Source organism: Cydia pomonella, chromosome 17, assembly GCF_033807575.1.
Source record: "Cydia pomonella isolate Wapato2018A chromosome 17, ilCydPomo1, whole genome shotgun sequence".
NCBI lineage: Eukaryota > Metazoa > Arthropoda > Insecta > Lepidoptera > Tortricidae > Cydia > Cydia pomonella.
In genome coordinates this window covers 8,537,123-8,550,886 of record NC_084719.1, presented here as the reverse complement: position 1 = coordinate 8,550,886, position 13,764 = coordinate 8,537,123, and the positions used below count along the sequence as shown (strand labels likewise).

Here is a 13,764-nt window from a genome sequence, read left to right as displayed (position 1 = left end):
CAATGTCACTGTCACTCATTATTGTCAAGCAAGATGGTGAGACTGATGCTAAGTTGCTAACCTTAATTTGAAACAAAACTTGCACAAAATAACAATGAATTGTACATAGTGTGCTTTGAAATTCGTCCCATTTTAATTCTTTTAATTATTTACAACGCAATGGAGGGTAAAAAAATATCTTTTGGTTTCACCAAAACCAAAAAAGTTGAGAAACCTGTGGTCGCCGAACGAAAGGAGTATATAGAATGTTTAGAGGAGAAATCGATCAAAGTTGTTGGGTAAGAAACTTGCAAATACACTTTTAAACGCATAAATAATAATAATAATAATAATTCAGCCTATATACGTCCCACTGCTGGGCACAGGATAATTCACAGGACAGGATAATTTTTTGGGCTGGGTAATTCTCGGATTTGTTATTTGTATGCCTCATAATATCGCCAAAAGTGGAGCACTTAATTATCTGTATGTAACACCAGTTTGTAACACTACCTGCTTTTCGACAAATAAATGCATTGAATTGAATTGAATTGAACATACTAGTAGTTTCTTTCACAAATTGTATTGCTCAAAATTGTATAAGACATTTAAACTTATGTCGTAGACTGTTGAAATTTACATGAATTTGAATTAAAAATAGTTAACTAACAATAGTAAATAAACAGGTTTTAAGGCGCATAGAACGCAATCTTGTATTACATTTATCTCTAATAATATTCTATATGAATAAAAATGTTGATTATATCATTTGTTTGTTTCTTTTTCTAAGGCGGAAGGATAGTTACCTGTGTATTTATATCTCATAATTATACTAAAATTACAATTTGATTAGATTTGTATCTAGAATATAAAAACAAAGCATAAAAATATCAATTTATCATACATACTATTATATTGCATTATAGTACTGGCAGGTTTCTGCAACTCAATAATTAGTGCCTATTTTCTGTGACATATGACTCACTAATATTTCTAAATTCCAGCGGTGAAGTGATAGAAGAGAAGGCACCTCTGGTAATCGCAATGAAGCCTAACACTCTGATCACAGCAGAAAGACTGAAGCAGATAGCAGAAGAAGTAGAAAAAGGTGCAGAAGAGGTGCCAGCACCAGGAGATAATGCGCCTAAGGAGGATAGTAAGCCGGGAGAGAATGAAACGATAGACCAGATGGCTGTGCGAGAGTTGCTCAATGAAGCTAAGCAGGAGAAGAAAGTGGAAGGGCCAATTTTGACAGTTGCTGTGCCATCACAACCTGTATTAGATGGGCAAAAAGAGGTAACTGTTTAATTTACTCAAAAATAAATAAAATAAACATAAAGCTTCAGTTTGACAAATCTTAAATGTGAACATTGCATTAATGACAAGAAGCTTTTTGGCCATTACATTTGTAAAATTGCAACTTACAATTTTAAAAAGTATTAGGAGTCCAAAGGAACTTGGCACTCTTGGAAATATTCTTTTAAATTTTATTAGTAAGTCTTCAGTTAAAAGGTTTAAATTAGAAGACTATAAATACACATTTCTTACACCATTTCTTACAACACAATATTAATTTCAATTGAGTTTTTTATAATTGGCTACTTGACAGTTTTTTGTAAATAATGTCAATCGATCTTGATTTTCCTAAGGCTCAAATGTCTATCTAGGAGTCATGGCCTTTTAGGAACACAAAGGTCAGAAAATAGAGTTAAAATCTGACACTCACACTTGATGATTGAAACCCCTGTAACAAAATGATATTGTAATGTCAGGTCACATTACATTAGTCTGTCCTAAATGTATGGAAGATTAAGAAAATTACTAATTATTTCATAGGACCAGCGGCTGGCCAGATAAAATCCTTTCGCAGGCCATAAGGCATAAAATAAGGGCCATACTTTGCCCATCACTGTCTTACACCTTACAACTTATTATCCACAACACAAGGGGACCTCTCTCTCTCTCTCTCTCTCTCTCTCTCTCTCTCTCTCTCTCTCTCATCTCTCTCTCTCTCTCTCTCTCTCTATCTATCTATCTATATATCTATCTCTCTATCCCTCTCTCTCTCAATTAATGGGCTGTGCCCAAAATAATTTCCTTGCATGTCGTTTTTTTTTTAATTTTTAGTAACCGCAATAAATTGTTTTTTCAGTCAACATTGGAAGATTATGATGCTGTGCCAATTCAAGAATTTGGTATGGCCATGCTCAGAGGAATGGGTTGGACTGCAAGCAAAGAACAACAGTAACTATTTTTTTAAATTATGTTTCTATCTTTCGTTTTATGAGCTAAGAGATTATTATAAAGTGTTGCATGAAAGTGCTGTTTTCTAACTTTGATTTTTTAATGTTGCTGGGATGGGGTTTTGGTTTGAGTGTTAAATTATTGAGCCATGTAATGGAAGATCATGTGATTATTCTGTTTTAGTAGGCACTCAAAAATAACCATTTATGTTACTATGGTGAAATTAGTAGGTAAATTACAAGGACTGATCTTATAAGTATGTACAACCATAAGAATAGCACTTTGTATAATTTTTTTAAAGCGCTTCCTACTGTGAATTAACAACATACTATTACGCATAGACTATTGTTTTGATGATTCTTGCTTACCTTCAGGCAGGCTGTATGCTTGACCCTGTGTAAAAAAAAAGAAAAAAAATGTAGTTTCAAATACTTTGTGAAATTGGCTATAATGGGCAAGTTTTTTTTGTATCTCTAACTTGATAGAGACCCTGAAAAAAACCACATATGAAATTTATTTTTAAATTGTTTTAAATGTAATATTCCAGACTAAAACACAAGCAGCCAGAACTGAGGCCAAAGGGTCTGGGTTTGGGAGCCGACAAGGTCATCAAAGAGAATCAGAAAAAGAATGTGTCCAAAGACAAGAAAGATGAAGAGCTGTCCATTGTCAAAAACTCCTTTGTTAAAATTACTACAGGGAAATACAGCGGCTTATATGGGAAGGTAATAATGCTATCATATATGTTAGTTCCATTGCTGGGCACAAGCCTCTTCTCACTGTAAAATGACTTGGTCTCATGTTTGGGGACATATTTATACACATCTTTTAATTTTGTTAGTTTTCCTTAGGGCAGTGGTGGCCAAAATTTCTTCATGGGGGCCCGGATAGTTTAAGAAATTTAAGAGGAGGGCCAAAATTACAGCAAAAATTTATTTTGATTTACGATTATCGTCGGCCAATGGCATATACGACTTATTTCATTGGACCGGCGGCGGGCCGGATAATATCCTGGCCCGCGGGCCGTACTTTGCCCACCACTGTCTTAGGGTATATCAAAAATAGTGGAGATCTTTTCAACTGCATATTCGGTATTGTCTTCTCATTATAAAAACGTCGAATTTCTAAGGGGCAGGTCGTCTGTCAGTACCATGTTGTCTCTCGTGTCTGTCGGCTTCGCTCTTCTGGCAATCTATCTCTATCTATACCATCTCACCGAACTGGTTACATGTCCGATTCTTTCTCTATTCAGGCAGCTTGCCTTTGGAATAGTCTCCCTATCAAAATTAGATAGTGTCCAAACAGGTTTGCTTTTTAAAAAAATCTGAAGTGAGCACATTACTGGCAGTACTGGAAAATCTTAGTGTTTCTGCTTTGTAAATTCATCTGATTTCATATGCTCTTCTTTTCATCCTGTTACCCCCTGCTGGGGTGTAGGGCTCGAACCATTTTCTTCCACTGACTCCGGTCCTGGGCAGCTTGGGTAACCTCCCACCCCATCCCCAATACACCCAACTCTTGCTCCACGGAACGGCGCCCAAGTAGATTTAGGGCGACCATGTTTCCGTTTTCCGGGTATCTTCCAGGTCAGGGCCACCTTGCGTGGATAGGTGGGTGTCAGGCTTCCTGAGGATATGCCCAATCAAATGCCATTTGCGCGTTTGGATCTCCTTATGTACGGGTGCTTGTCCGGTTATTCTCCATAAGTGAGCGTTTGTGATCCAGTTAGGCTAAAAGATGTGCAGAATTTGCCTTAAGCATTTGTTCACAAACACTTGGAGTTTTGTCATTAGGTCTTTGCGGACAAACCAGGTTTCGCACCCGTACAGTAACACAGCCTTTACATTGGAATTGAAAATCCTCACTTTAGTTCTTCTCGTCAGGGTAGAGGATTTATATGTATTTATGTATATGTAAGTAGTATATGTATTTGTATCAATATTATTTATATATATGTATGTTTATGTTTGTGTATTTCTTATTATTGTATTGTGTTCGTACAGGTACCTAATTGTATCATATACCTATACTTCATGTTTTTGCACCGCCTACAACTTAACTGCTTTGCCTAAAGGTTGACTGGCAGAGAATGCCTTATGGCATTAAGTTCGCCTTTTGTACAATGTGTTATCTTATGTGCAATAAAGATGAAATAAATAAATAAATAAGTCTGCCAACCCTCCATATAAAGTACAAAGATATTTCGCCTCCCGGACTCTGATGTATTTGCCGATAACGTGACTCTATTAATTATTCATAATTATTATTATTCATTTGTAGTTTTACATTTATGTACAATGTATAATTGTTGGTGCAATAAAGAATATTTACTTACTTACTTATTAAAAGCAAAAATAGTTCTATTTGCAAACCTTTTAGTCCGTTCATTGTAAATAAATAATTGCGTACTTGCATTGTTAAATTGTCATTTATTTCAATTTAATCGTAATTCTGTGTTTATTTACCTATAATTTGACGTAATTTAATATGTCACCTGTAATTTCATTTAATTGTAATTTCATATTTATTCAATTGTAATTTGGCGTAATTTAATTTCAAGTAATTTAATCGTAAGTTGACATTGTTTGTGGTGGTGACATGGTAATATTTTATTATCTTGTGAGCGTTTTGGGGTCACCAGCCACAAATAAAATAAAATAAAAAATATTTCTTCTACTTTTACATCTGTCTTATAATAGGCAGATTAACCAAAAGTGGTCTCCTTCGCAATTTTCGTAGAAATCTCTTCTAAAAACCATATAAGGTGACTGTGGGCAAGACCGGCATACTTTATTTATTTTTCACATTGGAGTATTCTAGCTCCGTTAATTATTCACGTACGTGACCGCTTGTAATCACATACGATGAAGAATTTCATAAATAATAGTTAAGCTATAGTGACAGATCATTTTAATCATAAATTAAGCAAAAACAATAGTATTTTTAAAAATTCGGCGAGTAGACGGACTTCCCGTGTAGTTTAAGGTAAGTCCGTCTAGTAACGATATCAGCCATACTATAGGTGCTTATGTGTTCGTATTCGAATCCTTACAAAGAATGAAACAAGACAATGAAAAGTGTACTCTAAACTTGTTAATATAGGGTTTAGATTCGAAATAAACACAATTTTTCTTATTAAAAGGTAAGTCCGGCATATATTACGTAAATGGGGTGGTAAACCTTTTTTGGAAAATAATTATACGTACTTATTTTTTGGACTTCTCAAATAAAATACCAATAGTCATTTTAAAGTTACTCGTTGTTTTAAATTTACGGAGATCAAAGAGGGTTACATAAATAAACTCATAGTAGTAGCAATTTTAAACTACGAACACCGTTTAAGTTTAAATCAAATAGTGATTGGCAAATCAAACTCCATAACACAAGTAGGTACCCTACATACGTAAATTTTCAGGATAACTAAGGCGAAGAACCCACGTCACATAGCGGCGTGGCACGCGCGGTACAGCGTTGGCGTGGCGCGTAACCTTGTATCACGGTGTAGGCAAAACGCCTAAACCACGATAAGTACAATAAATGTTCCGAAATAAAAAATACGTACGGACTGATATGGCTGCAATGATTTTAATCTTCAAAACTGTCAAGAAAATATGACTGTACAACCGTATTCAAAAATTCAAGAGTGTATACTAGTAGTAGGTAAAATAATATAACATATGAAGGCGATGATCAGGGGTTCGAATCCCGGTAGGGGCATTTGCTTGTATAATCTACACAGATATTTGTTCCTCTAGTCATGTTTGTTTTTTATGTATTTATCTATATAAGTTTGTATATGTCGTCGCCTAGCACCAATAGTAAAAGCTAAGCTATGCTTAGTTTGCGGCCAATATTTATTTATTTATTTACTTAATAGGTATTTTCTTATTTGTATTTTCGGTTACATAGTGCTGAGGATGAAGAACACATTTCTTTAGTAGTTTCGAGATTAAAATTGTTAACAAACACAAACATCATGCGCAATGTCGTAAAGATGCGTATCTGTAGTGACCTTATAAAATCATAATAAATAATATTGAAGCCATTTAACAGTTGGTAACCTCTGATTCAAGGAAAGTCCGGCATATGACGGACTTGCCTGGTGCATAGTAGACGGACTTTCCAACTTAGCAAAATTTTAATGTGATGAATGATGGAACGTATAATTACAAAACTAAGCCAATATCTGATAATTTAAACACATAATAAAGATTGCCGGGTCTTATATTACTTACGTAGTCAATTTCTGGTGCAAAATCTTGTCACAAACTATTTTTAACAATTTTATTTGCAGAGACTGTCGCACTATCACTTCGAGTTCCATACACGTAATGACTTGTTCACGCGGATTGCTCTGAAGTTCGTTGTCACAACGCCATCTGTTTTAGAGTGAGGGAACAAGCGCGAAAAACAGACTTATAAACTCGACGCCAAAGCGGCAAACGCTTTCTAATTCAAAAGTTATAATGTGTTGACGGACTTGCCTTGTAGACGGTCTTGCCCACAGTGACCTTAACTGGTATGGATGTGTTACTCGTTGTCTCCAGAACACGAATTGATCGGTGTTAGTTTATGGAGGGGGGGGATTTAGATGTGCACGTTCACTGATAAGATTGCTCTTAACTAGTACAATCTCACAAATGTACTAGTTCGCTCTTTTAGTACAGTAGTACACCGAGACAAACTGAGCATGATAATGTGACGAAACGGTTTTGCGGACGTTTTATAAAGTAGTACAATTCAAAATTAGTCGTCTCGCTTATTCTTGTGCAGCTGCAACGAAGTGACGCCTATGTGCTATCTCGCTCATATCAGCCGAGAACCGTTCGGTTGTAATCGCACGCACTCTCGGTTGTAATCGCACGCACTCGGCGTTAGTTCGGTCGGATGACTCGGATCGCTTTGCTGTCAGTGCCACTCCTCGTTCCCGTTCCGATTTGCGTGTAGTGTACTAAAATGTACTAAGAGCAGAATCATTTGGGAACAGTTCGATCTACTACAGTGCAGGGAATTGCGTCTTTTTGACTTTAGTATGTACTAGTACATGTGTGCTACACAAGCCTAGAAAGATGGCGGCTGACCATCATTGATATTTGATCACATCTTGAGTCCTATGGGACCGATCAGTTCGTGTGAGGTGTCGTTTGAAAGAATATCAAACGATCTATTATTGTTTTTAATAAGAATCTGTCTCTAAGCTATGTCAATTACCTTGATGCTTTATAAATAGTTAAATGTGTTAATATTATGTTTCAGGTCGTAAGCCTGGACGAAGACAACGGCCGTGTGATGGTAGACATCACCATAAAGAAGGAAACAGTCAGTCTCAGCGAGTTCATGATGCAGCCCGTGTCCAAATCGGAGTATGACAAGCAATCTAAAGTTATAAGTAAGTACTAGTCTCTTTGCCATATCCTTATTGCTAAAGTTCGAGACGACTGTGGAAACTCTTTACCAGTGCTCCATCTTGCTCTATCTTGGACCTGGTATATGATAGCCTGCAATTAAGCTTCAGTCTCTGACATACTAGTAGACATCACCATTAAGGAGACAATCTGTCTTAGCGAGTTCATGATGCGGCCTGTGTTCAAGTCAGTATGACAAGCAGTCTAAAGTTGTTTGTACTTAACTAAGGTCAATCTAAGGATTTTTTTTTTGTTGGTAAGAACGTATCTGTATACGTACGTCGCTCAGGCAGTCAGAAAGCAAGAGCTTCGCTTCATCTGCTCTGCCCACCGTTTGTAAGTGTAATATCTGTACGATCCCAAGAGAAAGCCTGTAAACAGTCTTACTATATAAACGGTTTTCTACGCATTGACCTTACTTGTACACACACACACACACACACACACACACACGCACGCACGCACGCACGCACGCACGCACGCACGCACGCACGCACGCACGCGCGCGCGCGCGCGCTACAAACAGTACACTTTAATTGATAACAATAGCTTAAGTTATATGAATATTATGTACCTACATTAAGATAGAGCGGGTCCTTCCGATACACATACTTACAAGTGTATTCATAGTTATGTTATCATGTAAACAAACGTGACGTTCCAACAATACGATTCATATACAAAGTAGACAGCGTAATGTCAGATGACCCGTTGGTATAAATAAAATTAAAATTAAATTAAAAAGTTACTGCTATTATTGATGAAAATCTTATTAGACATTATATTTTTCAGTAGTTATTTGGTTGATATCAATACTTTGTGAGTTTCTTTAAGTGTACAACATTTTTTGTGATGATTATTGTGTAATTCCAAAGAAAATCGTGATAATGTCTTTGAGAAGTGTTCGTTTACATGATAGGACAATTGAAGATGAATACGCTTTAAGTATTAAACAACCAAATTAGCTTGAACCCTACATGACTCAACAATTGAAGACCGGGACTGTACCAGCATTACTGCTGCCCTTAACATGACTACACGTCTGCTGTTGCTGTCTGCCGTCGGGTTCCAACTTGTATGTAACGTTTACCTTTTCAATGCCCCGCCGTGTGTCCTACTAGGAAGAATTTCACCCACAATCTAAAATGATTTCAAGCAAACAATTAGTTTTATGATAGAGGAGGCAAACGAGCAGACGGATCACTTGATGGTAAGCGATCACCGCCGCCCATGGACACCTGCAACACCAGAGGGGTTGTTAGTGCGTTGCCGGCATTTAAGATGGGAGTACGCTCTTTTTTTTTAAACCTTTTGAACGCCAAGAACACCTAAAGTCGTTATTAGTCGTGCCCACAGCGTTGGCAACAATAGGTGTTGTGGCGGACGCTGTCAAAGTAACCTTCACAGTTTCGAGTAAGGTTTACAATTAGCTCCCCTGAGCCCGGGACATTGGCGTTTGAGTGATGTTTGTGTTTATGACATAAAGTGTTCAAAGGGTTAAGCAATAACAAATAAACTGTATTTACCTTTGTAGGATTTTTAGCGCCACAAGTCAAATGGATATGTATAGTAATACGAGTATCATCCTTCACACATTCCGATAAGTTTCACGATGAATGGTGATGATGGCGGCGTTCAAAGGGTTAATAATTATTATGAATTGTATCGCTTAACTTCAAACTCGGATATCCATTGTCAGATTATGCGATTTTGGTATTAAGAAGAGGTAATCCCACCAAAATAGGGTATCTATTTGCTGAGAAGGGCGAATAGATTTATTCCGAGTTTGAAGTTAACTGACACAATTATGATGTAGTAGATTCTGGTTTCTGTTTACAGATCCAGTGACAGACGATTTGACAGACGAAATACAGTTTTGTTTATATGTGAATCGTCCAGACAAGGGATTGTAAAGGTACATTTCAATGATCATATTAGTCCTTTGAATGTCAATTGGCATATTTGAGTACTGTCAAATTATAGTATGATCAGGCGGTCAAAGTTATGCACATAGCCATTAGTTGCCTATGCCAATAGTTGGTTATCTTAAATATACCTACTTATAAATATATATATTTACATATAGTAACAAATTACCAGTTTCAACTATGCCATGATGAGCTAAATATAGTTTAACTAGATAGTGTCCGTCCGAAACCAGATATTTTGCCGAAAACGAATCCGAAGGTTCGGTTTTGCTCTAGTTTCGGCCGAATGATGATTATTATGCCGAAACCGCAACCTACGCTTTGGTCGGACACTAGGTACCGAAATGAGAGTTATATAAATAATTATAGTAACTTTAAAAATTAAACTTACCTAGTAAAAAAAACATATTACACATTAAATTATTTTTTAATGGAATAACTTTACCGCCACAGATAAGACTTGAAAAAAATGTACAAGAGAGACCGATATAAATCCACCAGCCCTTGCGAATTGGCTTATGCCTATGATGCATATTATCTCATACATTAGTTTTAAGTGTATTGCCTTACAGGGTTCATGTGGAACTGTATTAAGTCGTTTTTAGGTTTCCGTAGCCAAATGGCAAAATACCCTTATAGATTCGTCATGTCCGTCTGTCCGATTATGTCACAGCCACTTTTTTCCGAAACTATAAGAGCTATACTGTTCAAACTTGGTAAGTAGATGTATTCTATGAACCGCATTAAGATTTTTACACAAAAATAGAAAAAAAAAACAATAAATTTTGGGGGTTCCCCATACTGGAACTGAAACTCAAAAAATCTGTTTTCATCAAACTCATACGTGTGGGGTATCTATGGATAGGTCGTTAAAAATGATATTGAGGTTTCTAATATCATTTTTTTCTAAACTGAATAGTTTGCACGAGAGACACTTCCAAAGTGGTAAAATGTGTCCCCCCCCCCCCCCCCCCCCCGTAACTTCTAAAATAACAGAATGAAAAATCTAAAGAAAATATATGATATACATTGCCATACAAACTTCCACCGAAAATTGGTTTGAACGAGATCGAGTAAGTAGTTTTTTTTAATGCGTCATAAATGGTACGGAACCCTTCATGGGCGAGTCCGACTCGCACTTAGCCGCTTTTTAAGAACTGTATTCTTACATGAGTGCAATAAACAATTCTGATTCTGATTAAGTTTCACACGGCCAAAAGGTCCGGCAGTATTGATTGAAAACGGATTGAAAACTTTGGTTGGACACTACTAGATTAGTCTATTAAGTATCATCAATAAGCAAATATAGGATATATTTCATTATTCTTTTATAATATGACGCAGGAGGCGGAACCATGGTAACCATACAGCTAAGGCTGATGTGTCCTACGTGTACTTATTAAGTTTGATGAAACTTAAACCATTTTGAAATGGAACAGAGTTGCATTTCTTTTGTTTTGTAAATTTACTACATCCAAAAGAGAGGTATGGGCATTGTGAATGTCATCTCGCTTTGTGTGGGAGGGCCTTACAGAAAACCGCAGCCAAATAACACTAGACCCGACTCATAGTATTGTGTTCCTGCCGGTGAGTAAGGTTGCCAGAGCTCAACGAGGGGGGGTTAGGGTCGGCAACGCGCATGTAACTCCTCTGTCGTTGCAGGCGTACATAGGCTACGGAGACTGCTTACCACCAAGCGAGCTTTATGCTTGTTTGCCACCGATGTAGTATAAAATAAAATAAAAATTCAAACAATGTAAAAGCAACTCTATTTCCTACGCTACAGGTTCAAACTTCACTGAAAAATCTTGTTTTTTTTCTTGTATGGCTGGATCTTAGGAGGATACGCACAAAAAGTAGCATAATCTTTCGTTTCATCGCTTTCTTAAACAAACGAAATTCAACCCAATTTACTATGCAAGGTTCAAATTAAAAATAGGAAAGTTTTGTATGGTGGGCCCTACGAGGATATATCTAAATCATGTAAAAGTGTGTTATATTTATAGATAATGGTTAAAATCTGTTATTATTCTTTGCAGATGCGGATTCCTATGAAGAATACAAGAAAAAAGAAAATCAAAAATCGAACCGCGACTCCAAAAAAGAAAAAGAAGACCGAGAGGCTTCATCCAGTCACAGAGAAAAAGAGAGAGAAAGCGATAGGTCTAGAAAAGAGGACAGAAGTCGAAAAGACAAAGAAGAGTCAAATGGAAGACACAAACAGGAAAGATATCGAAGCCGATCAAGAAGCATCGACAGGCATAGAAGAAAACATAAGAAAAGGTATAGTAGTAATTCATCTATAAGCTCAGATGAAAGAACAAAAAAGAAGGAAAAACGTTACAGTTCTGACTCGAGTGATTCTGATGATCATAGAGAGAGACGAAAGACGGAGAAGAGAGACATTGATAAGAAGAGAAAGGGCAAGAAGAAGAAGCGGGATAGGGATCGCTCGCCAAATTATAGGAAACATAGGAAGTAAGGTTGAATAAATCATGTTTTTACATATGCAGTATATTTCTGTAACCCCTCTAGAGTAACTACGCTTGGCTAGTGGTATTTCCCTCTATCGTTTGGGCGCTTTCGGGGAGTAATACTGCAACGTTCTGCCGCCAGAGTGCGGCACTTGCACAAACCGTGAACCATAAAGTAACTTATAGGGACCGTGCGCGTTGTAGGGTCTGCCATTTTGTGGCCTGAATCGGAACCATAAACATGTACATTTACACGTCACGTGTTTTCTTGTGCATAGTAGGTTCTGCCATCTTGTGGGCTACATCGGAACAATGAACATCACATTTACGCCTCGCGCCAAAAATCTGACGGCTCCTGTGCTGCCTCCTACAGTTCATGCACGCTCCCTATATAGGTATACCTTAAACAGTTTTTTGAGAAGTTTCACAGATTATTTGTTACGAATAAATATGGCAGTGATGCATCAAGGCGATTTGCTTAAGGAGAACAATCTCTTTTGGTAGAACTGTTGCTAAAGTGTCCAGCTAGCAGCTGTAAATAATAGTTCGAAATCCCTCCGGTGGCGCTAGGGAAGTGGGTAGGGTAAGGACATGACATTAACTTAGACGTTATTGACGGAGTGAAGTACGCTGACAGTGATTTGCATTTTTTTATCAGTAAAAAATTTGTTTGCGACATATTGTGGCGCCACCTATTTAAGGTTTTTTGATGGATACGGTTTGTGCTAGTGGCGCTCCCTACGCACAGTTTTGCGTAATACCTATTCTCTATTAGTGAGAAATAGAACAACTCATGCATCCAACTTTGAAAGTAGAAAATGGCGCGAAATTTAAAATTTGTATTGGAAACCGATCGTTTACGTTTACATTTTTCAAATTTGCCTCTTTACTACTGACAACACTGGCTTGCCAGAGTATAAATTATTTATTCTATGGTTTCCGCGTGGCGACTATAATAGTTATAGTTACTCGACAACAAGCAAATGTCAATTCTCGTAGTATGAGCATATTAAATTCACATACACCCACCAAGGCCAAAAGTATGGAACTCCGTTGTATCCTGTAATATCTTTGTTGTATAATTGTAACCTAAAACTTACATTAGGCAACTCCAAAAGATTTTAATACACGCTAAATATCAAGACATCCTAAAATATTGTCAAACAGATACAAATATAAGGAAAAAGTATCCTTTTAATATCCTTACAAAATGTTGAATTAGTAACTATCTAAATCTTAGCCAGAATTTGAGTACTTTTGAAATGTTCTATTATTCTTTTTACCATTTTGTTTTTAAACTGTCAATGAGCAGTATAAAAAGCCATCGCTTAAAAATCACACTATTCTAATATAATACAAGCTTGGGCTTTTGACCTTGGGTGTATTTTAGCCACACGGGTTGGTCCCTCCCTTGATCATCATTAATTATGATTCATGACCCTTTCCTTGTAACCAACTACCGTACTAAAAATAAACTGTAAGTGGTAAGTTAAAGTTAAAAGTTTACCGTATTAAAAGGCAAATATCTACTTACTCCCTTATTCATAAAACTGCAAACCTCTCAGACAGACGCCATCTCACGGCAATTCCACGTACTTTTGCTAGTCGCGTAGATGTTGCGTAGCCATCACTCTTCTTCAGGTTTCTAAGGGGGTAAGCCCGCGCACGCCATCTGGTGTGTAATATTATGATTGTTTTGTTCCACAGTAAGCTCAATAAGGCTTGTGTTGTGAG

General features: G+C 37.0%; 1 protein-coding gene across 1 annotated transcript; it reads left to right on the top strand.

Moving 5' to 3' along the window:
- On the top strand, positions 1-12,064 carry LOC133526816 (G-patch domain and KOW motifs-containing protein-like). Its single transcript, XM_061863610.1, has 6 exons — positions 1-278; positions 984-1,275; positions 2,132-2,223; positions 2,771-2,948; positions 7,480-7,612; positions 11,596-12,064. The coding sequence occupies exons 1-6, from the start codon at positions 160-162 to the stop codon at positions 12,036-12,038; spliced, it is 1,257 nt and encodes a 418-aa protein (XP_061719594.1). The 5' UTR covers positions 1-159; the 3' UTR covers positions 12,039-12,064.
- The last annotated feature ends 1,700 nt before the right edge of the window (positions 12,065-13,764 follow it).